The sequence below is a fragment of the Mesocricetus auratus genome, unplaced genomic scaffold, assembly GCF_017639785.1.
Source record: "Mesocricetus auratus isolate SY011 unplaced genomic scaffold, BCM_Maur_2.0 Super-Scaffold_100676, whole genome shotgun sequence".
NCBI lineage: Eukaryota > Metazoa > Chordata > Mammalia > Rodentia > Cricetidae > Mesocricetus > Mesocricetus auratus.
The window spans coordinates 134,054,181-134,078,212 of record NW_024429266.1 but is presented as its reverse complement, the minus strand read 5'-3'; the positions used below and the strand labels follow the sequence as shown (position 1 = coordinate 134,078,212).

The window sequence follows — 24,032 nt, the reverse complement described above, 5'->3', positions numbered from 1 at the left end:
GTTTAGATTTCTGAGATAGTTTCACACTGTAGCCAGGCTACAATCCTCCTGCCTCGATTCTCCTGTGTTGGGATTACAGTCTTGAACATTCATGGTTCTCGATGATCACATCAAACAACAACCCACATCTTCTGAGCTGAAAATCAAAAGCTCAATAGGCATAGTGCAAGCAGATCTCTGTAAGTTCAAAGCCAGCCTGGTCTACACGTGAGCTTCAGGCAAGCCTCGGCTACATAGTAAAATCCAGTCTCAGAAAACAACAAAAGGACTGACAAGATGGCCCACTGGTTAAGATGGCCTACTGCTCTTGCAGAGGACGCCACTTGGTTCCCAGAACCCATGTTGGACAGCTCACATCTGCCTGTAACTCTAGCTCCGGAGAGATCCTGTCCCATAACCTCTGCAGGCACTCACGCTCACATGCACATGTCCACACATGCATATACCCACACTCAGACTTATATCCATACTTTAAAAAATAAGTAAGTCTTGAAAACACTCGGTCAATCAAAGTTTGGGCTGGGGACGTGGCACCATGCTAGGCCAGCATTTGCCTGGCTCAATCCCAGTGCCGTGTCAACTGTGCGTGGGGGCACGAGCCTGTAATCTCAGCGCTTAATAGGTAGAGACAAGGAGACACAAGTCCAGGGTCTCCAGGAGACCTGTCTCCGACAGAACAAAACAAAAACATGAAAGCTAGGGCTGGAGAGGTGGCTCTGCCATTAAGAGCACTGGCTGCTCCTCCAGGGGACTGGCATCTGCCCAGCACCCACATGGTGGCTCACAACCATCTGAAACTCCAGCAGGGGATCTGATGCCCTCTTCTGATGTCATCTGGCATCAGGCACATAGGTGGTGACAGACACACATCCAAGCAGAACCTCATACATATAAAATAAAAATGTTAAAAACTGAACCACGTGAAAGCCGAGCTCCAGCAATTGGGCTGATTCTGCGGAGTTGAGATCTGTGTCACAGGGAAGAAGTGGTCCCTGGGCTCTATGACTGTTTTACTCTTGTCTCTAAAAGGACAGGGGTTGGAGGTGTGCACAGAGCCATTGGACTGAGGCCTTGTGCCCCCAGGGTCCCCTAAGCCTTCACTTCCCCGATCTCCTCTGTTCCAGACTTGGAAGTGTTGGCCAAGAAGAGCCCCAAACGGCTGCTCAAGACTCTGGATGTCTACCTGACCCGGGTGTCAAAGGGACAGACCTCCTTGTTGGGGACACAGAAGTGCTCTGGATCTGAAGGGCCTCACTCCAAGGATCTCACCTTCACAGGCGTGTGTGACCTACAGTCCCACTCCTTTGAGAGCACAGGGTTGATCTGACCCGCCATGGAGAGCATTCCTAGAAAAGCAGCTGGGTCGCTGGAGCTCTCAGAACAGAGCCCTTCCTACCTCTGCAGGTGAGGTTAGGAAGCTCCCACCTCTGGGTAGTGAAGTCTAAGTGTCCACACCCGCAGAGCACATTCAGGCAGCTAGAGTTAACCTCCTTGCCACTTTGGAAGCAAGGAGTCTTCTGTTGTCCCAGCTGGGCTCCAGTTCACAGGGCTGGGCTCCCGATATTCCCAGGGGGAGTGAACAGACCATAGTGTAGGACAGCCGCGTCTGAACAGTCTACACATCCACACCCAGAGTCCCGGGAAGTTGCTGCCAGAATTCTGACTCCACAACCGCTGTCCCCAGTGTCCAGCGGCAACAACATCTTCAGCCAGCAGGGGGCAACACAACACAGGAAAAAGCGACTGTTAGGCTGGCCCCTCCCTTCAGCCACCAGGATTTTCAGGACACTTGTTCCCACCTTTCTCCCCCTCCCCCTACCTCCTTTGCCCGCCATTGTTTGTGATCTGAAAATGGGCACTGGGCTAGCTAGACTAGTTATCACGGTGCTCGACCCACACCGCCCACAGGCTGGGGCTCCTATGGAGACCACACACCTTTCCTGAGAGGCAATAGGAACTCGCTCACCCACCAGCAGTTTTAGAATAAAGGAATCGTTGTAGTCTCTAGTGTTTTCTTCCAAAACTGCTCTTTCAGAGTCTTCCTGTGCCCCGTTGTCTGGCGCCAGATGAGCCAGGCAGGTTAGCGCCTAGGGAACAGTGGGGCTACACACTCCTCAGAGCCCCGGAATGGAGGGGCTGCCTGCACCCTGCCTACCTGTGTCTGAGTTCCCCTGGCCTCACGAGCAGGCCTGGAGACGGCATCCTTTTATTTATTTATTTATTATTATTGTGTGTGTGTGTGTGTGTGTGTTGTATGGGGTGTGGGGGCACACACATGCCATGCCATGTGGAGCTCAGAAGACAGCTTGGTGAAGTTGATTCTCTCCTTCCACCTTTAAGTTCTGGAGATTAAAACCAGGTCTCCTGGTTTTTGTGGTAAGCTCTTTACCTGTTAAGCCATCTTGCAAGCCCCGGCCCAGGAGACCTTTTGCAAGCTCTATCCAGTGAGCACATTGGTCTTGTTAGGGTTGACTAGTGTGTTGTCCACCCCAGACTTCCTGGAGGTTGCAACCTCACCCCAGTCCCCCACCTAACCACCCTAGAGCCTCAGGCCCGCGGTGCCCCTCTGGCTGCCTCAAGCCAGGCTGTAGAAGCCTGTGTCCATCTCTACTTCTGTTTCAGACCACACTCCAGAGATGGCACTAACAGAGAGGCCACCCTCCCAGTGTGCTCCTGACACGCGCTGCGGTTGAGGTTGATCATCTGTCACACTCACAGGGTCTCAATTAGAATGCCTTGTTACCACGACTCTTCCTCCAGCCCCCATCTTCAGGGACCAGCAGAGAGGCCAGCAAGGCTGCTGGGCTGGGAGAGACTGGCAGGTAGCCCAGGTCATGTCAGTGTGGGTGCCTCCTTCCCTACTGTCCCTTTCCCTTGCTCTGAGCTGCAAGGCGGACTCTGCATTACCGGCTCGAAGCACAGGGTCCCGGCACATCAGGCCACATGGACCCCGGAGGGTCTGGCTGGAAGGGCGCCAACACCCCCAGCAGGGGCCCTTCATCTAGACCAGGGTACTGCAGCTCCAGGATAACTCAGAATCCATTCTGGTGGGGGGGTTGGGGTGGAGATGAAAAGCTGTGTTTTTCTTGGGGGTAAGGAGAACCGCCTTCCTCTGGAGACCTTAAAGTCTCCATAAACCTAAAACTGGCAGAGTCACGTGATCACATGTCATCCTCTCTCCTGGCAGTGTTCCTGTGTGGTCGGTCGAGGGCTGGGAAGTCTCTGGGGTGGAGAACCAAGGGAGTGGAGACGGAGGAGGGGTCCACAGAGGAGCTCACATCAGAAGGATGAACTTGATTAGACTTTCTGGGCTTTGTGTGGGACAAAAGAATCCAGTGTGTCGCAGCTCAGAAGCCACAATAACCCTTAGGACACAGGAGGGGTGGCTCAGGGTGGCAGCTGCCTCTGATCCAGACTCCCCACTCTTGTCATGCCCTTCGGGGTTCCCCCACGCCTCTCCAGCTTGTTTGAGAGAGGGTCTCTTATAGCCTAGGGTGGCCTTGAACTCACTAAGTAGCAGAGGCTAAACTCATGATCCTCCTGTCTGTATCTCCTAAGTGTAAGCATTACAAACATGTTCCACCATACCTGGCTCAGTTACTCTCTTCCGCTCAGCACATGCTCTCTGCCCTCTTTGATACCCCATACTATGTCATTAGCAAGAAATAGGACTAGGGCTGTCCAACCAAGGATCAGCAGCAAGGCCTCTCCACTATAGACTGGCACCTCTGTCTCTCCCTCTCTCCCTCTCTCCCTCCCTCCCTCCCTCCCTCCCTCCCTCCCTCCCTCCCTCCCTCCCTCTCTCTTTCTCTCTCTCTCCTCCACTCTTCCCTCCCTCCCTCTCTGAGACAGGGTTTCTCTGTAGCTTTGGAGCCTGCCCTGAAACTCACTCTGTAGACCAGGCTGGCCTCAAACTCACAGAGATCCGCCTGCCTCTGCCTCTGCCTCCTGAGTGTTTGGACTAAAGGTGTACACCACCACCACCCAGCTAGACTGGCACTTTAGAACACACACACACACACACACACACACACACACACACACACACACACACACACAGAGGCCCTGGGCTGATGAGCCAAACAGAACCCAGAGAGAGCAGCTGGCCTGCTCAAGGGCGGTGGCACCTTGTTGCTGGGTGAGTGTAATCATTTAAAACTGCCACACGGTGCTTATTGGGGCATCTGAGGAGATACTGGCTTGAACAGAAATCTATCCACAGCCACAGCCACAGCCTTCTCCCAGCTGGGAATGTGAGACTTGAACTAAACCCTGGCTTGACAGCAATGCAGAGGTCTGGCACCGTGCCACCTCCCTATTGGGTTCTGGGCATGGTGGGGGTTGGACAGCAGCTCCACTGAGAGTCCTGGCCGAGCAGAAGCAGCACTGGGCTCTCAGAAACTGTGGAATTATCATCTGTGTTCTACTCAACCCCAGAATGGGGATGAGCCCAAGTGAATAGGGACAAAGCCAGCCCAGGGCAAGTGCACAGGGAGAGCTGGGAAGGAATGTGTCTCCTTTATTGAGCATCCAGAGGGCCCTCGGTGCCGACTCAGCAGCCAGGGACATGGGGTGGAGGATAGGCAGGCTGGTGGTGGGAGGCAGGAAAGCAGGGCTGGGGGCACCCGCCCTCACTTCCAGTTCTTGAAGAATTGCTTGAAGATGGGACTCTCCCGGCCCTGGGGCAGAATCTCCACCTGCAGTGGGAGAAAAGCTCGGCTCACAGGCTGCCCACCACTGCCTCTGAGGAGGGGAAGGACAAGGGTACCATGTCGGGTTGGCAAGAACTTAGATAGGACAGAACCGGGGCAAACCACATCTGGCCTGATGTGTCTCCTGAAGGAAGTTCCATGTGGTTAAATACTCTTGTCATAGCCCTGCAGTTAGGTTGTCTCGCTACGCCAGAGGCTGAGGTTCAAGGGCATTTTCCCATACATGTCATCAACCAAAAGGCCACATCATCAAGAGACGCATGATCACTAATACCACTCCCACTGTGGTCTTTGAAACCCCCCACTCTTTTGTGGGTTTTTCTAGAGGATTATGGGAGGAAATACTCTAAAGGGCTATCTGGTCCATCATGATTTAGGAGGGAAAAGGACCACTTTACCCCATGAAGATGCCACCCACCTCACAAATATTCATAAAAATGTCTTCAATATCCACAAATCAGAACCTAGTGGGCATCTCCCTGCCGTGGGGACAATGCACTCTAATCTCTTTGGAGTGTTCCTTTGCATGAGTTTGCTAATAAGCTGCTCAGACTTGATCTGAGCCTCTTGACTTAATCCTTTCATCCAAGAGGAAGAGAGCCCTGTAACACCAGGCGAGAGCCCGCCAGCAGTCTAAGCCAGTCCTGAGAAGACAAAGACAAGACAGGGCAAAGAAAACACTGCTCCGAGGATGGGGCACTCAGGGTGGCAGATGCCACCAACTGGACATCAGCTGTAACAGAGCTTCTGATCAGGGCATGGGGACTCACGCCTGTGGTCTCAGCACATGAGAGACTGAGGCAGGGGAAGTGTGAGTTCAGGTCAGCTGGGATACATATGGAATTCTAAACTAATCTGAGCAAAGGGTGAGACGCTGGGGGGGAGGGGGGGACAGAGCTAAGGCTGTACCTCAGTTGGCAGAGTGCACCCTAGCCACACACAAAACCCCCGGGTTCAATTCCCAGCACCGCATTAGCCAGGTGTGACCCACACCTATAATCCTAGAACTTGGGAGGTAGAGGCCAGAAGATCAGAAGTTCAAGGTCATCCTTGGCTACATAGAGAGTTTGAGGCCAGCCTGGGCTATATGAGACCCATATGGAGAGAGGCAAGATGAGAACAGCTTGTGTATCCACTGTGCTGGAGAGAGACACAGCCAGCCAGTGACATGCCCTACCCTTCAGGCTCCCAGGCTTCCCTTTAAAAATAAGTTTTGGGTTTTTGGTTGGTTGGTTGGTTTTGATTTTTCAAGACAAGGTTTCTCTGTGTAACATTCCTGGCTGTTCTGGAACTCTCTTTTAGACCAGGCTGGCCTCAAACTCACTTGAGATCTGCCTGCCTCCCAAGTGCTAGCAGGATTAAAGGTGTGCACCACCACCGCCTGGCAAGTTTTGGGGTTTTGTTGTTGCTGTTGTGTTAAATGCTGAAGGGCTGAAAAGGCCTTTCCACCTAACTGGTCTGAGGCAGGTGAGTCTGCTCCCAACTCCTGAGCTGCCCTGCTCTTGTTCGGTTGGGGGTAGGGAGCCACAGGAAGGTGCCAGGGTGTACAGTTTTGTCCTCACCTGAGTATTTGGGGAATATCTCATCCTGGAAATGAAGCCATCGGCCACTTGGAGGGCTGCCTGTCGCTCCTTCTCATTAGCCTTCCTCCCTGGAACATAGGAACAGGATTTTAAAAGGAGAAGCAGATGGGGTACAGCTGACTGGAGAGGGCTTGCCTAAAAGCGCGTGTAAGACTCCGCCTTCTGCCCTAGCGCCACAGAAAACCACCTGTAAGTCCCGAACCCGGGAAGTGGAGGCAGGAGGCTCAGAGCTTCGTCTTCATGTCTTCAGCTACATAGGGAGTTAAAGTCAGCCTGGACTGCATGAGAAACTGGAGGGGGTGGGAAATCTCCAGGCACTGCCCCATTTTCTTGAAGAAATTTAAGGGGTCCACAGAATATCTGACAGTTGTCTTTTTTTTTTTAAACAAAATGTACTCAGTACCCAAGAATACCAAGGGCGCCTTGGCGTATGAAGTCATACTTTTAATTTTTTTCCCAGAAGGCTGGCAGCTGTAAGATAAGATTTGATTAATTAATTAGTTAATTAATGAAAGCTTCTGTCTAGATCAGCAGAGACTTTTGGCTCTGATCAAGCCATCTTTTAGGAAGAATAGGCTTCCTTCTAGATATGGAACTGTAAGCCCAGTGGGCTGGGGCAATGGCTCAGCGGTTAAGAGCACTTGCTTCTCTTGCAGAAGACCTGAGTTCTATTCCCAGCATCCACTTGGCACTCACAACCACCTGCAATTCCAGTTCCAGGGGATCCAATGCTGGCTTCTGGCTTCTAAGGACACCACACACATGCAATAGAAATACACATACATACACATAAAATAAAAAAGAAACTCTAGGGCCAGGACCTCACCTTTCCTTGGAGCCCCTTACCTTCTGTGTTTGTACACTGTTACAGATAACACTGTTCTAGTATCAAAACTTCTTGTATGCATGTGTGAAACTAAATAGGTCATAGAGTAAAATTCCATGGTGAACTGACTCCCACGGGGCCAAAAGTCAGCATGCTTGCTGATGAAGTGCTTATAAAACTGAAAACCACACAGAAACCACGACATAGGCAATGCAGGCAATCATTTATGTAGTCCTTTCTGGAGGCAATCACTGGGACACAAACTGATTCAAGCTGAAGGCATTTTGACAAGGAAACAGCTAAGTATGGCGGCTGGCTCCCCAGCCAGTGCTAAACTCTTGTGAACTGTGAAGTATCTGTGTCCTTCCTCTGTAACTGACCCGATGCTCTGGCATTCATGGGCACTTGTCTTCCTGCCTCCCAAGTTCCTGTCCCACTATAACGATTCCTTTCCTGGGGACTACAGACACTCACAGAGGCCTCTGGAATCTCAGCATTGGCTCCAGGGTGTATGGCGCCTCTGCAGGAAGGTAGCGTCAGGGCAAGGGAAGTAACTCAGCTGGTAGACTATTTGCCCACTGTGCTCTGGGTTCCAACCCCAGCCCAGAGAAAACCAGGCATGGTAGTGCATGCCTGTAATCCCAGCACTTGGGAGACGGAGGCAGGAGGATCAGGAGATCCTTGGCTATATAACAAGTCAGAGGCCAGCCTGGGCTATATGAGACCTTGTCTCAAAAAAGAAAGGAAAAGGCCTGGAAAGATGACTCAGAGGTTAAGAGCACTTAATGCTTTTGGGAAGGGTCAGAGTTCAGTTCCCAGCACCCACATCAGAGCTCATAACTGCTTTTAACTTTAGCTCCAAGGGATCTGATGCACTCTGTTTTTCTTGGGTACCCACAGGCATGCACACACAGAAAAAGAAAGAGACGGGGAGAGGGGGAGGAAACAGAGACAGGCAGGCAGGCAGGCAGGCAGGTAGACAGACAGACAAACTGACTGACTGACTGACAGACCCAGGCAGGCAGTGGTACACCAAGCAGGCTCCCAGGATCTTGCCGTCCCTACATTCCCATGGGCAAAGCAAGCCACCATCTCCCCCACACACAGCATAGCTCCTTTCTCTCTCCAGCATATACAAGCTTTTAGAGAAGCACGGCCTGCATTCCTGCAAGTTTACCACACACTGCATAAAGAGCTACCAAGCCCATCTAAAATTTACCTCTATTACAGTTAACTCAGAACCGTGGGGTCAGGCACCCCAGAGCCCTGAAGGCCTGGACACTGCCAAGGGAGTTCTCAAAGTGTGGTCCCTGGACCCCACAGGCATGGCCTGGGAACATGTTAAATACACATGTGCTCAGGCTCCAGCCCAGACCTGGTGAATCTGAATCTCTGGGATGGGCCCAGCAGAGTTCTGAGGCCCACTAAGGTTTTCAAAACAACTGAGCCTGCTGGGTTCCGGGCAGCTGCAGGGCCCTCAGGCTGAGGAGGCTGAGCCTGCTGCAGGGCCCCCATGGCAGCTGCAGGGCCCTCAGGCTCACACATACCCTTCCAGATGTAGATTTTGCCGCAAGGCCCGTTGTCCAGAACAAAGCAGTCATCTGGAATCAGCAGTTCAGAGGCAAACGGGCTGGAGTCGGCCACCTTGGTCAGATTCATCTGTCCAGTGGCATCTGAGACCTGGGGAGGAAGGACAGTCCCCAGTGTCACACACACACACACACACACACACACACACACACACACACACACACACACACACACAGGCCCTCCCCAGTTGCTTCTCCCAACAGTTCCAAGCAACAGGAAGGAAGGGGGCCCCCAAAGGCAAGCATCAGGCAGCCCCTCTCTTGTCTGTCAACTGTAGTTCAGAGGTCATGACTCCCTTAGGGAAAGAGGTGACTTCTACATTACAAATCAGTGCACAGGGTTCAAATCAAGGCAGGCTTAGCATTAGCTTCCAACCTTCACCAAGGAGCCAAAGTGAATACCATTTATCTCCTCAGAGGGCTGCCATCTGCCTACTATCCACCCATCTCTCCTCCGACCCCTAGAACCTACCTGACTCCTGGCCCAGCCTCCCCACAGCCGCCTCCTCCCCGCTTCAGCTCCATGCCCCTGCCACCGGAAGATGCCTAGTTAGTTCCCAGCAGGCCTAAGGTGCCCACCTTATACAGGGCCGCGGCTTGGGCGTTGGTCTGGTCAGCTGTGAGGTCTTCCTCAGGGTTGCCCTCCTTCAGAGCAGGCTTGGGGCCCAGAACCTGCAGAGCCAGACAGGATTACTGGGGCTTCTGCACCCAAATTTCCCAAGTCACCACATCCAGGGCCACCTGTGTCCTGCACTAAGACAGAGGGCAAAACGATGGGCCCAGCCCACCCACCAGACAGCCTCTTGTCCCAAGGCTGTGCCCACACAGGGAACCCCTAGTCACCATCACACAAAGGTACCCCATGAGCGATCACAGGGCTGAGTAGGGCCCCAGATAGTCCCCATCATCCTTTATCAGCCACCTTCATAATCCCAGCTTATCACTGCCTCTCTTGGCTGCATCCGAACAACAGCTCCCAACCTGAATCATCTCGGCTGGCTCCTCTCCATCGGTGATAATTTCCACCTGGGCCTTGCCCTGCCGCTCGCTGTCCCTGATGGCCAGGGCCAGGTCCCTCGCCTTGTTACGTTCCAGGATGTTGGACTTTCCACCACACCAGGCGAAGATATTCTGCAGAGAAGTCAGACAGGCCCATCACAGCCTTTGTCCTGCCCCCACTGAACAACTGTACCCACAGCAGGGCAAGCAAGAAGGCAGTGCCCGTGCCAAAGTGGTGGCACGCACCTCTGATCCCAGCACTCGAGAGGCAGGCGGATCTCTGCGAGTTCAAGGCCAGCCTGGTCTACAGAGCTACACACACAAAAATAGAAAGTTTAAAGCTTTCCGTTGAGCATGGACTACGTGCAGCCAACGGATGGCCACAGGTTGGACATACCTGGAACTGTCCTGGAGGAGGCACACAAGTTATGTACAGGTTTGAGACCACTGTATAAATGAGGCTGGGGCATCCGAGGATGGTGGTGTCTATGTGGCAATGGGTCCCTAGGGGCTGACTGGCTGGGGGTGTCTTCTCGCTGATGGAACGGTTCACCAGCCACGGGTTCTACCTCCCCCCTTCCCCCTCCCCCAGCCTCCCAGCCTGTCTTAAAGTACGGCTCTGGCACGGTGCTCAGTGCCAGCGCGAACCCACCTGGCCCAGGTCCAGGATGAAGCAGTCCCCCGTGTTGAAGCTGTCCCAGCTCAGCGCCCTCTCGGTGGCACGGATGTTCTTCTTCCCCTTAACCTGGTAGAGCTTCCTGATGGCCGCTGGGGTGGCCCCCGAGGCCGTCTTGTGGAATGCGGACTCCACACCGCCTTCCTGCAGCCCAGAAAACTGGCCTGAGTGGCCTCCCAGGCAACCCAGAGCCTTCCACCTTTCATGGCGCTAGGCGATGAAGGAAGGTGGAAACCAGTCCCCAAGTGTGCCCAGGCCTTCCGAAGAGCAGTCAGAAACAGGGGCTGACTCCGGGAAAAGCCATGGGAAGGAGGGCCTGGAGGTGGGTCTCACCTGGTACTTGAGGCCACGTGGGAAGTAGCTCATGAAGAGGTCGGACTCATTCCCTTGAACCTCACGGTGCTGCACAGGCCGCTCCCCAAGGAGGGTGTTGAGGTGCACAGCCAGCACAGCACAGGCCCCCTGCTCATCCCGGGATGACTGCTGGCCTAGGGTGAATGTGAGGTGACAGGCAAGGTGCCTGAGACCCACGGCAACCTCCATCCCTGCCCTGGCCAAACCCACGCAGACACCAACCCAATCCTTTACCTATCCACAGGTGCAAATGGGAGACCTCTTCTGGGCCATTGTGCAGCACTAGGTAGGAATCCCCGGAGAAGAAGACGCCATGGTTCTCTCTTGCTATGGACACGGGCTTCAGCTTCTCCACACGCCATATGTGCAGGCCTGGGTCTTGGACTGAGGCTGGGAATGGAGAGCCACTGTAGGAAGAGATGGCTGGTAGTGGACTTGTGGAGGAGTGGGCTCAAACACAGAGACATGGGCAGGCCTGGAAACTGAGGTCTGGGCATAGCGAGAGCAGTAAGGAGGAAAGGGCAGCCCTCGGAAGAGACCAAAGATGACGGGGCACGCTGCCTACCTCTGAGGGATGGGTGTGTACATGCTGTTCTCAGACCTGAAAAGAGAAGCCATGATTACCACCAGGGGCATAACAACCAGCTGTCTTGTCCGCCTGGGGGAGCCTTCCAGGTGGCCAAGTAGGCTCCTTTTGCGTTTTGGAGGTAGACTCTTATGTAGCCGGGATGTCCTCACAGCCCACAGTAAGTATCTGAGGACGGCCTGGGGCTGAGGTGACGCTCCATGGTTAAAGCACTTGAATGTGCTGGTGGCCATGCCACAGGGGCAGCGAGTGGCAATTCAAGTCCCAGCTGTCAGTCTACCAGAAGGAAACCCTCTGATGGGCCGGTCTCGTTTAGGCAAGGTGACGGGACTGCAGACCCTGGAATGTCTTTTGCCTCTGCTGTGCCCCTACGTGTTTGCTGCAGCTCTTTCTCTGGTATCGAGCATGGTATAAGTGGACGTGGAGAGAGCTCCACTGCCTGTAATGTAGTGTGTTTATCTCTTGGAAACATCCCGAGCTACTGGACATCTTTACCTGTGGATTGTCAAGAAGAGGACGCCTCCCTAAGCTATACTGTCTAATTTGATAATAATAATGACAGTTTATACAGAGTTTTGATGAACAAAACTAAATAATACCAGGTTATGTTCCACAGCCAGGGTCTGTGAGTTTCACCTAAGGAGCTGCATGGATTGTAGCTCAAGTTAAGGATTAACATTTTGGTCCCAGCAGCCCAGCCGGTTTAGATTCTTTTAAACTTAATGTCGGGAGACGTGTTCACAGGTCTCTGAGTGCAGCACAGCTGAAACAAAGCCTTGAAAATTACAAAGTTAGACTACGGTGTTTTTGTCAAATAACTTTCAGGTGAAAACCCTGAGAGGACAATCTAAAGTTTTAGAAAGGCACATAGTTAAATGTGAAATTCTAAGGTCAGGAACAAGACAAAGCAGCCCAATTTTCACTGGCTGACATACTCTCCTTGCTAGGTTTGGTTGAGGACCAAAGGTGATGATTAATTCCTTATACCCATTTCTGCCCTCAATTTCCTGATATAAAAAACTGTTAATGAATGGATATGTACTCTAAAGATCTAAAGTAGAGCTGACGGATTCTTTTTCATATATCAAAGTTTAGAGCCGGGTGCTGGTTTCACATGCCTTTAATCCCAGCACTCGGGAGGCAGAGGCAGACGGATCTTTGTGAGTTTGAGGCCAGCCTGGTCTACAGAGTGAATTCCAGGACAGCCTCCAAAGCAATACAGAGAAACCCTGTCTCAAAACAACAACAACAAAAAAAGTTTAGGTTTGTGATTCCTTTAAGATTCCTTATAACATTACCTTTCAAGATAAGTAGTAAAGTAATTGACCCTTTGTAACTGTAAGATGCAATCTGCCAGTAAAAGAACCTTGCAAGAACACCTTGCTTGTCCACAAGGTTATTTGCTTGGATATGAATGCAAGCAGGTTCTTTTTGTTTGTTTGTTTGTTTGTTTGTTTTTAGAAAGAGAGAGAATAAAGAAGGGAAACATCAGGAGAGTTTATGAGTGCCTTTTCCCCCCTCAGATAGAAAATTATGGCCTCATTGACTCCCTGGATCCCTGTAAAAGCCCTGTGATGCTGGAGGCTGCCCTACCCCAGACAGTGGTTTTCATGGCAAGTGTGAGGATCAGAGTTCAAATCCTCAAAATCCACATACATGTTGGGTGGGCTGCCCACTTGTAATCTAGCCTCAAAGGGCAGAGACAGGGGATCCCCAAAGCAAACTGAAGAGCAAAACTAGCCACATCAGCAAGCTCTGGGTTTGATTAAGAGACCTTGCCTCAATGACAAGATGCAAGAAGAGGTCAACTTTGGTCCTCCACACGTGTACACACACACACACACACACACACACACACACACACACACCACAAACAATAAAATTTTTAAGTTAAAAAACACAAAAGTAGCTGGGTGTGGTGGCGCATGCCTTTAATCCTAGCCCTTGGGGGGCCGAGGCAGGTGGATCTCTGTGAGTTCGAGACCAGCCTGGTCTACAAGAGCTAGTTCCAGGACAGCCTCCAAAACCACAGAGAAAAACCCTGTCTCGAAAAAACAAACAAACAAAACCCACAAAACTTAGTGATCTCAGATCACTGAATTCAAAGTTCAGAGCACTAATAATAACACAACCGGACCAGGAGGTATATCAATATAACATATTAACAAGTACATGTGATATTAATATATCCTTATGAATATTCATAGCAATGTGTATAAAGAAAGTATTTAGCAAAATTTTACATTCATTTTTGATTTAGAATAAACAAACAAAATAAGCCAGCTTGTGCTGCAGAGATGGCTCAGCAGTTAAGAATACTTGTTACTCTCAAAGAGGATCTGAGTTCAGTTCCCAGCAGCCAACTGCCATCTATATTCCAGATCTGGGAGCTAAACACCCCCTTCTGGCCCCCAAGGGTACTACATACTCATAGTACACAGGCGTACACACAGACAAAACTACCCATACACATTAAAATAAAAATAAGTTAAGTCTTTTTGAAGAATAAGCCAAATATGCTAGTGCAAATTTATGATCCCAGCACTTGAGAGACCAGGCCAAGGGGAATCATGAGTTTTAGGCCAACTTGGGTTGCACAAGGAGATCCTGCCTCATAAACTAAAAGGAAAAAAAAAGAAAGAAGAGAAAAAGGCCAATTATGACAGCACACACACTGTAATCCCAGCAATGGGAAGGGGGAGGCAGAAAGTCCAGACGCTCAGGGGTGTTCAGGTTCCGGGCTAGCCTGGGTTATGTGAAACTCTATTTTAAAACAACAAGACCGGGACCGACAATGCACATCTGCCAAACGGACATTCCAGAAACAGAGGCAGGAGAATCAGAAGTTCAAGGCCATTCTTGGCTATCTAGTGAATTCAAAGCCAACCTGGGGTAAAAGGCACCCTGCTGAAAAAGGAAAAGGAAGAAAAGAAGAAAAACAAGAGGCTTGTGACACAGCCCGGTGGGTAAAGGGGCTTGCTGCACAAGTCTGATGGCCTGAGTTTAATCTCAGAACCCAAGTAAAGGTGGGGGAGAAAACAACTCCCCGAGACTGCCCTCTGACCTCCACATTCACAGGATGCATATATGCATCCAGATACATCCATACTAACAAAACTTTATTTAATCTAATACCTAAAAAACAGAGCGAGTTCCAGGACAGGCTCCAAAGCCACAGAGAAACCCTGCCCCGGAAAAAATAAAAAGGAAAAAAACCCAATTAAACACTACAGAAAGACCTGGAGATGTGGCTTAATTGGCAGAATGCTATTCTTGCTTGCCAATGCATGAAGTCCTGGCTCAATCTCTAGCCCTACGTAAACCGGGCATGATGGCTCATGCCTGCACTTGGAGGGTGTAGGCAAGAGTTCAAAGTCATTCTCAGAGGGTTGGAGGACAGCTTGGGAATCCATGGGACCCTGTGAGAAAAGAGAGAGAACTAGGCGAGGTGGGCACCTTTAATCCCAGCACTCAGAAGCAGAGGCAGGTGTATCCATGTAAATTCAAGGCCAGCATGGTCTACGTTGTGAGTTCTAGGCCAGCCAGGGAGAGAGAGAGAGAGAAGTGTGTGTGGGGGGGGGGGGAGTGTTTCCTTAAACAGAGTTTTTATTCTTTAAATCTACTAAAACCAAAATCTCCATGGGACTTTATCCCTCCTAGCCAACTCTCTCCCAGGGGAACTGCCCTCATTCTGGGCATCATCCCTCCTATGTTCCCAGCGTCTTTGGTTCCAGAGTGATGAATGCCGTCTCTGCTTTGTAAGTCAGTAGAGAAAATGTTTCTTGGGCAAAAGAAGTTGTAGTATTGGGAGAATGAAAAGGCAGGCTGTGGTTTTTAATATACACCCTTTTTAATATCAGAAAGATACAGTCAGGACAACTTCACGCTCCCTGCATTTGTTCCCAGCAGCAGCCGGTTTCTTTTTTGACCTCTAATATGTTCTATGGCGCACGCACATGTCTGGGGCCTACGGTTTTCTGTTCGTTTGCCTGCTTGTTTTAAGGCTTTTAAAGGAAGCGAGCATATGTCACCAGCACTTAACTCAGTGCATGCTTCCACCTGGTGAGTGGCTGGCAGAGGTGCCCTGTGGGACACCGAGGCCGAGAGCAGAAAGCAAATCCTGCAGACTGGAGTTGCAGGAGGGCAGACAAGGGTGAGTGTTGAGTCTGCGCAGGAAACAGAGCAGAAGGCAGAGCCGCGGAGAAAGACGTGAAATGCTAGCGGAAACACCACTTTCCCTCTCATTACCAACCTCCCAGACACTTCCCCCGCACGGACTCCACGGGGTGTGTGCATACCCCCAGCTATGGGCAGCCCAGCCTGAGAGTCAGGTAGGAACTAATGAGTCAGCCCGGAACCCAAGCTCAGGAAAGAGGTAGACCGGGCGCACAGCGGCACTGTTTTTAGTTCTGTGTTACCAAAATGAGACCTAACTCAGAATCAAATGCCCCCCACTCCAGGCCACTGTTGGGGGGATGGGTGGGGGTCCAGCTGTCTGCTCCTTCACGACCCTGGATGTTCATTACAATTGCCTCCTCAGGACTGGAAAGACGGTGCGTTGGCAAAGGGGCTTGCTGACAAGTCTAAAGTCTTGAGTTCCAGCCTCAGGAACCACAGGATGGAGGAGAGAACCAACTCCCTAGAGTTGTCCTCTGAACTCTGCACTCATGCCATGGCACATGCGCGCGCGCGCACACACACACACACACACACACACACACACACACACACACACACACGTAATAAATGTAAAGAAAGAATAACCAGGCACCTTACAGAAGTACAGACTCTAGCTAAACTCCATCACTCCACCTGAACCTTCTAGACCGTTACATGTATTTCCTTGCAAAATCCAGTTTCTGTCAAAAATCTCTGAAACTTCAGTCAGGCTGCAAATCCCCATAATCCATATCCCATCATCCTTTATCCAGATCTGGTTCCTCAACCAGTACCATCTCCCACAGGACGTCTGATCACGCCGGCTATCTGCAGCAAGAATCCTGTTAGGTGAGTTTGACGGACCCTCCCTCCCCCCTGGCGATTCCTTTCAGTAGTTTTCCGTGCACTGACCCTTACCTAGCTCCTTGACTATGAAAGTCTTGTTTGCTCACACTAAGTTGGGTGTTGAGACTAGTCTTTTTTCCCACACTGCAAGGCCGTGATGCTGTGGTACTTACATTAAAGGTCCCGTTAAAGCCATCCTTATGGTATCAAGTAACAGTAAATAAGTTTTTCTTTTCTTTTCTTTTCTTTTCCTTTGGGACAGAGTCTCTTATGGCCTAAGCTGGCCTTGAATTCTGATCCTCTTGCCTTCACCTCCCTAGTACTGGATCACCAGGCTGGGTTTATGCAGAGCTAGGGATTGGAAGGATGGAACCCAGGTCTGCATGCATGCTAGGTGGAATTCCGTCAGCAGCTATATGTCCAGCCCCTAAATTTTCCTTTTCTTTTTTCTTGTTGTTTCTGTTTTTTTGAGACAGGGTTTCTCTGTATTGTTTTGGAGCCTGTCCTGGAACTCACTCTGTACACCAGGCTGGCCTCGAACTCACAGAGATCCGCCTGCCTCTGCCTCCCAAATGCTGGGATTGAAGGCGTGCACCACCAACACCCGGCCCTAAGTTTTTTTTTTTTTCTTTTTTAACAGTATCAGTGCATAGGCCAAGCGTCTGCTCCACAGTCTGGAAGTGTTTTAAATAGATGTTCATAGTGTTCCTCATAGTGTGTGAGGTCTATGAGAACAGGTTAATCTAACATCGGCTGCACATGGAAACTTCAAAAGAGAGGAAGGCTTTTAAAACTCTGGGCAGCCAGGTGTAGGGGTGCACACTTTTAATCCCAGCACAGAGGCAGAGGCGGATGAATCTCTGTGAGTTCAAGGCCTGCCTGGTCTACAGAGCAAATTCCAGGACAGTCAGCACTGTTACACAGAGAAACCCTGTCTTGAAACAATGAAAACAAACAAAATCCAAAAAAAAGCCTAGATTCCCAATTAGTTGGTAAACTGAGGCAGATGTACTAGATGTCTAAAATCAGCTGGGGCTGTTCAAGGACTGCCTGTGTAACACAATGAGGCCAATCTCAAGATACAAAGTAAAAAGAGAGCTGGGGATATAGCTCAGTGGTACAGTGCTTGCCTAGCATGCAGGAGGCTCTAAATTCAATTCCCACTCCCAACGGTTGGGAAGTGGGATGCATGAGGGACACTGGGCTAGCTGAAACCAGCCTGCGTGGGTGGAAGCTGGGTAGCATCGAGAGAAGCCCCGCCCCCCATCAGCCCGCGTCCAGGCTCTGCTGGGGAAGGGGCTGTCCAGGCAAAGAGCCTCCCATCCTGCTTTCAGCCCTTTGACTCGGTCCCAAGGCTCCTCAAGCTTCCTTGGTGCACGTGTCACAGCCCTCCATCCCCGAGGACACCCCACCTTCTTCTGTGTCAACAACACAGGAGCACCCCTGATATCCCATGCCTCAAGCATCCATCCATGACAATCTACTCATGTCCGTTTATCCAAGATCTGTGCTGGGGGCTCAGCACCGGGGAAGGCTGCAGGAGGAGAAGCAGAGAGATGAACAATCTGCCTGGTGACCTAGCTACAGGGTTCCGGGAAGTGGGGCACCATCACATCCAATGAAACTGCAGGCCAACTTCCTCCATGTAAGACTGTCACATAACCATAGAACAGCATCAGAAGGAGCCTTAGTGCTTAGACAGTCCTCATAGCAGACACCTCTTCTATAGCACCCTTCATTGTCCTATGAATGCTTCTAGTGGTGGGGAACTCGCCACTTCACAGACAGGGTTTCTCTGGAGACTGTCCTGAAACTCTCTCTGAAGACCTCTGAAAACCAGGCTGGCCTTGAAATAACAGAGATCCGCCTGCCTCTGCCTCCTGAGTGCTGGGATTGAAGGCGTGCACCACCACCTGGCCTTTTTTTTTTTTTTTTTTTTGGTAGGTAGCCTTTTTTAAAAATCTTCCTTTGGGAATAGCAGGAACCAAACCCAAGGCCACGGGGCACAGCTAGAAAACACTGTACCGCTGAACTACCTCATAGCTGGTCGCCTCTGCTGACGCGCCCTCCTTTTCCCCACTGTGCCGTTGTGGGATGAGTTTTGGGGACTGACTCTCTCCCTGAGACAATAAATCACCTTTGGAGCAAGGAGAGGTAGAGTTTGCCTGTGGACTTCTGGGTACTCCTGACTGTGGCCGAGGAACTGTTTGATTGCCTTGATTTGCTGAGCCTCAGTTACTGGACTGGATAAAACCAGAGGGGTAGCCTAGGACCTCAATAACAGGAGCACTGCCTGGAGTAAGGCAAAACGCCAGGGGGCAAAGGCACCCATCTGATGGCCCCTGGTGGTAGGGGAGGGTGTGTGCCCTGCTGGCTAACCCTGGCCCTTAGGATAAATACCTTTAGGGACACACTGGGGGGCTTAGAGGTGGGGGTCGCTCCTACTTTCAAAGACATGCTTGAAGCTATCAATGACTTAGTGGTGCACCAGTGACCCAGGACTGAGGAAAACCAGGGCTATCTTTGCCCTCCTGGGACTCTGATTCTCAATAGGTCACTTCCCCGCGTGGTTCCCATCTGTGCCGTTAACTGTGACCTGAAATGCCTCCAGCCCTGGGGACTGGACTGTCCACACAAGAAAGCACGGGACTTCCTAGGCTGTCACCCATGCTCCTTAGAAGTGGGACAGCAGTGCCTCTGGACACCCAGGCTCTTTCCCCACACACCAGAGCAGTTCCTGCTCCCCACACCTCCAGTTCTACCTCCATCTTTCTCCACACCGTCCCCCGTTCCCCTCTGCTGGGGGCTGGCTGAACGCCTCTCAAGCAGCTGGACCCACCTCCAATCCTACCTCCATCTTTCTCCACACCGTCCCCCGTTCCCCTCTGCTGGGGGCTGGCTGAACGCCCCTCAAGCAGCTGGACCTACCTTGCTTCGCCTGAAGCCTCTAGTCCAGTTGTGTAGACCGAGGACAGTGCTCTCCTGGGCGCAGGCACTGCCAGATCTGAATTCACCTCTTGACAGACTGACAGCCTTTGGGGCCCTCTCAGAAGGTCTGACACCACCTCCTACAGACCAGGATGAACCCAGACCCCCTAGCTCCTCCCCTGCAGCTGGGACACATCCCACCTGGCCCACCAGATCCCTGCAGCTGCAAAACTGCAGTCTTGATAATAATCTCAGTCTGATTTAAGCCTGGGGACATCATTCCTGAGTGTTCCTAGACCCTAGCAGCCAGCCCTCCCTAACCACCCAAGGGGGCCCAGCCAGCCCACCCCTAGGAGCTGCATCCCCTTTTACCTCTCCAAGGCCTCCTCTTCTCAAACTCTTCTCAGCCCCACCCTAGCTTCTCACTTCCCTCTTCTCCACTGGGTTGCCCCACCCACCTGCCCCACCCAAGGGGAGGCTCAGTGCTTCGAGGTTCAAGAAGGCAGAGACAAGCTCCAAGACTCAGCAAGGCCGATAGAAAGCTGTTTCTCAGACGTGGCCATTGGGAGGCTAGGGCCCACCATGCTCTCATCACAGCGGCCTCAGGCCAGACAGGTTCTGAAGGACTGATTTCGAGTCAGACCAAAAAGGAAAGCCCCATTCCACTCCCCAGCCCGGGCAGGCGTGTCTGCACAGACCCGAGCTCACACCGCCTGCTGTGGCTGGTTAGTCACATTTCCTGGGTTGAGTCACTGGCTCTGCATTACTTTTTCCTCCTCCCCTTGACTAGTTTGTCTAATTACGCTGACTACATGTGATTTTTTTTTCTTTTTCGAAATGAAGTTCCAAGAGAGTGTTTGAGGGTGTGTATGTTTTCATTTTGGTGTTTTATTTCATTTTTGAGACAAGCTCTCATGTAGCCAAGGCTATCCTCTAAATATGATGCACCTCGAGCTGGCCTTGAACTCCTCATTCTTCTGCCTCCTGAGTGCTTGGGTTGCAGGTGTGCGACACCATGCCCAACTGTTTGTCTGTCTGTGTGTCTGTTTATTACGGAGACAGTCTTACTTTGAGGCCCAGGCTGCTATGAAACTCAATATGTTGCCCAGGTTGGCCTCGAATTTATGACAACCCCCTTGTGTCTGCTTCCTGAGCATCAAGGCATCATACCAGGTGCCTTGGCCCATTTACTGCAGTCTCTCCGTGACCCAAAGACAACCCCTTCAGCTGGTTGTGGTGGCTCATGTCTTTAATGTCAGCACTCAGGAGGCAAAGGAGGGGGGTATCTGAGTTTGAGGCCAGCCAAAACTATGAATCCAGTTCCAGGACAGCCAGGACTACACAGAAAAACACTGCCTGGAAAAACCAAAAGTAAGTAAATAATGAAAACATGCACTACACCCTCAGTCTGCTGCTTGTTTACCAGGTGTCCCTTGTCACACAGTCTGGGCCCTGGAGATCTAGGAAACATCAATAGAAACTATCCTGGTCAGCCAGTAAGATGTGGTGGCATACACCTGTAAAACCAGCACTTGGAGGCGGAGGCTGGAGAATCAGAAGTTCAGAGCCACCACCCTCAGCTACATAGACCTCAAAGCCAGCCTGGGTACATAAGACCCTGGAACACTCCCGATCCCCTAAAAACAGAAGCAAATAAGCATGATCAAGCCAGTCAGAATTAAAGAACAAAACCATGTCTCAAAGAAAAAAGAAACAGAGACAGAGGGCCTAGGCTGAACCCAAGGCAACAGTCTCTCCTTTCACACACGCACAGGACCAAAACAATCGATCTGGTCTAACTTGCTGGTTCCATGAGGGACCCTGGGGCACAGCCTGCGTCACATAGGAAGCAGGAGGCTGAACCAAGGAGACTCTGATTCCCTTTGAATTTCCAGAGCAGCGGCTCTCAACCTTCCTAATGCCTCAGCCCTTTAATACAGTTCCTCATGTTGTGGTGACCACAACCATAAAATTATTTCATTGCTACTTCATACCTGTAATTTTGCTAATGTTATGAGTCATAATGTAAATATATATACATATATATATGTATATATATATGAGATAAGTTTGTTAAAGGGGTCATGACTATGACCCCCAGGTTGAGAACCACTTGCCCTAGAGGAAGTTAAGAGCATTGGCTGTTCTTCCAGAGGACTCAGGTTCCATTCCCAGCACCCACATGGAGGCCACAACTATGTACAACTCCAGTCCCAGGGGACCTAATGCAGTCTTCTGGTCACCTCAAGCACCAGGTGCCCACATTGTATACAGACATGCAGACACAATACCCATAGACAGCCACTGTATACAGACATGCAGACACAATACCCATACACAGCTGGGCGGTGGCGGCGCACGCCTTTAATCCCAGCACTCAGGAGGCAGAGGCAGGTGGGTCTCTGTGAGTTCCAGACCAGCCTGGTCTACTGAGCAAGTTCCAGGACAGGTTCCAAAGCAATGCAGAGAAATCCTGTCTCAAAAACAAAACAAAACAAAAAACAAAAAAACCCCATACACATAAAAATAAATAATAGTTCAAAAAAAGAAAACACAGCTTATGGTCTCCATGGCCAAATGACAGCCTTAAAAACAGGATGGTCTGAGCTAAGATCCCAGCAAGACCTTATCCCTGACAGAACCACAAGCAGGCCAGAGAGCTTGGCAGAAACGTTAAGAGCTGGCCTGCAGGACTGAAGATATAGCTCAGTTAGCAGAGTGTTCACACAGCAAGCATGAAACCCAAGCCCTGAGATGACCATTGCATAGCATGAAGACCAGTGGAATGACTCGGCTGGTGAAGACACTCACCACCAAGCCTGAAGACCTAAGTCTGAGTCCCAGGACCCACAGGGTGGAAAAAGACATCCGACTCCTGAAGACGGAGCAGTGAGACATGACTACAGTCCCAGCACTTGGAAGTGAAGGCGGGAAGTTCCAAGTTCAGAATTATACCTGGCTACATACAAGTGTGTGGGGGAGCGGACTTTACTACTTACCAACAGTGCCTCCTCAGATCTGATTCACCTTGGAGCCTCCTCGTGTCCAATCTGTAAAGTGGGCACACAGATAAAAGTGACAGTTAAGCAAGATGCTACAATTAACAAGCAAATAATGAATGTTCAGTAAGCCTGGCCTTTTAAAAATTACATTTATTTATTCATCCATTTATTTATTTGGGGGGTGGCATGTATGGCTTGAGGGTCAGAGAACATATGGGAACGGGTTCTCTCCTATCACGTGGGCCCTGGGAATCAGAATCAGGGCTTCAGGCTTGGTGGCAAGCGTCTTTGCCAGCTAAGCCATCGCAGGGACCCTCTTTCTTAGTCCGCCATTCATGTCAACAGTGACGCAAACATTGCTGGTAAAGGCGGCCGGCACTGGCTGCAGTAGTCCCCTTCCCTTCCCAGACTTAGTAGCAGCTTGCAGTGGAGAGAACGTTAAACCCGGATGCCCCCATCCCCCGCCCCTGTGAATGCCCAGAGCTATGGGTCTTGGCTGAGCTAGTGCAGAACCTAGGTGGCTCTTAGATTGAGACCCTATGTGCACCCCAGAGGACAAAGATCAATGAAAATCACTGTTTATTGCCCTTGAGCTAAGAGGTCCCTTTTACCACAGGAAGAAAAATGTATTTTAAAAAGCAAATAAAAGGTTGTTGGGGCTGGAGCACTGGTTAAGAGCTCTCGCAGCCCTTCCAGAGGAGCGGGTTTCAGTTCCCAGCACCCGCACCAGACCACCAGATGCTCTCAAGCAACTCCAAGGGAGGTCTCTGCTGCCCTTCTGACAGGCACAGGCGCACACCCAGGCTCAGACGCAACAGAATACACACAGCCTAGGGAAAAAAATTAAGAAAGACTTGCTGAGTGTGGTTAATGGAAGCATGGCGGTTCACACCTGTAATCCCCGCACTTGGAAGACTACAGGACAATCAGAGGTCTGACGTCATCTTTGGCTAATCAGTAAATTTAAGGAAGTCTGGGCTACAGAAGACACTGTTTCCAAAAAAACCAAAAAAAACAAAAACAAAAACAAAAACAAAACCAAAAACCCAAACCAACAAAGTTAAAAAAGAAAAATAAGGAATTTGTCCTTCTTAAGACTCAGGTTGGTTCCCTCACCCCCACCCCGCTTCTGTTCTGCCCAACCCCCACCCCCAACTCCATGCTTCAAGTTTGTCCCGCATGAATGGGAAAGTGTTTTGCAGACTCCACCCGCCAGGTCTCTATAGTAGAGTTTTCGCCCCAAAGGAAGGTGTCGAGGGGGCAGGTAGCCGGGCGCCCCGGTTCCCACAGAGCCCCTCTGAACCCCAAAGTAGGAGCCCCAGGCCGCAGAGAACAGATTCCATGCGACTTACTTGCCCGAGGGTGGCTCTGGACACGGCAGTTTTGCTGGCGACCACGCCTCCACCCCCCGGGGAGAAGTGAGTCACTTCTGGAGCTGACTGGGGGCGATTCTGGGCCTGAGCCTCCCTCCTTTCCCTCCCAGCAACTGCGTCTCTGGAGACCTAGCACTGGGGGGCCTGGTAGGGACCTCAGGTCCTGCAAAGCTAAGGTTCACGCCATGCTATGGGAAAACCGGCCGAGGAAGGCAGCTTTCACTTCCCTGGTCTCCATCAGGGTTCGCAGTTCCCTGGAAGCACCAGCTTGGCACTTTCGGTGCCTTCAATGTGATCTCCGCCAGATAGATATTCAGCTCAGGTGATGGAGTGCTTGCCTAGCATGCAGGAAGCCCTGGGTTTGATTCCCAGTACCACAAAAACCGGGCATGGCAGTACA

The 24,032-nt window shown here is 51.1% G+C and overlaps 2 protein-coding genes across 8 annotated transcripts in view; one reads left to right on the top strand and one right to left on the bottom strand.

Annotated features, from left to right (window-relative positions):
* Elmod3 (ELMO domain containing 3) overlaps positions 1 to 2,000 on the top strand; it is a 37,221-nt gene extending 35,221 nt beyond the window's left edge. For both annotated transcript variants that reach the window (XM_013119244.3, XM_005078271.4), the window contains one exon: positions 1,125 to 2,000. In XM_013119244.3, the coding sequence (XP_012974698.1) occupies positions 1,125 to 1,327 (203 nt within the window). In that variant the 3' untranslated portion in view covers positions 1,328 to 2,000. The remainder of the gene's footprint in view (positions 1 to 1,124) is intronic.
* Positions 2,001 to 4,499: 2,499 nt separating this feature from the next.
* Positions 4,500 to 23,702, bottom strand: Capg (capping actin protein, gelsolin like). 6 transcript variants are annotated; one of them, XM_013119227.3, is made up of 11 exons: positions 23,612 to 23,702; positions 22,257 to 22,307; positions 11,305 to 11,340; positions 10,974 to 11,146; positions 10,719 to 10,873; positions 10,362 to 10,529; positions 9,692 to 9,841; positions 9,290 to 9,382; positions 8,669 to 8,801; positions 6,275 to 6,363; positions 4,500 to 4,697 (listed from the first exon to the last, which is right to left on the bottom strand). In XM_013119227.3, exons 3-11 carry the CDS (start codon positions 11,325 to 11,327, stop codon positions 4,632 to 4,634), a joined length of 1,050 nt encoding a protein of 349 aa, XP_012974681.1. In that variant the 5' UTR covers positions 11,328 to 11,340; positions 22,257 to 22,307; positions 23,612 to 23,702; the 3' UTR covers positions 4,500 to 4,631. The 6 variants fall into 6 exon arrangements, with proteins under 6 accessions (XP_012974681.1, XP_040594044.1, XP_040594043.1 ...); XM_040738110.1 differs by lacking the exon at positions 23,612 to 23,702 and adding an exon at positions 23,152 to 23,170; XM_040738109.1 differs by lacking the exon at positions 23,612 to 23,702 and adding an exon at positions 23,087 to 23,089.
* Between the last annotated feature and the right edge of the window lie 330 nt (positions 23,703 to 24,032).

Coding starts and splice junctions, on each gene's coding strand:
- Capg (XM_021231964.2), bottom strand. CDS start 19,849: ATGAGAGCATGGTGGGCCCTAGCCTCCCAATGGCCACGTCTGAGAAAC. Junction 9,383..9,691: donor AGCCAGCCGAGATGATTCAG/GTTGGGAGCTGT, acceptor CTGGCTCTGCAG/GTTCTGGGCCCCAAGCCTGC. Junction 4,698..6,274: donor GATATTCCCCAAATACTCAG/GTGAGGACAAAA, acceptor CTCCCACTGCAG/GTGGAGATTCTGCCCCAGGG.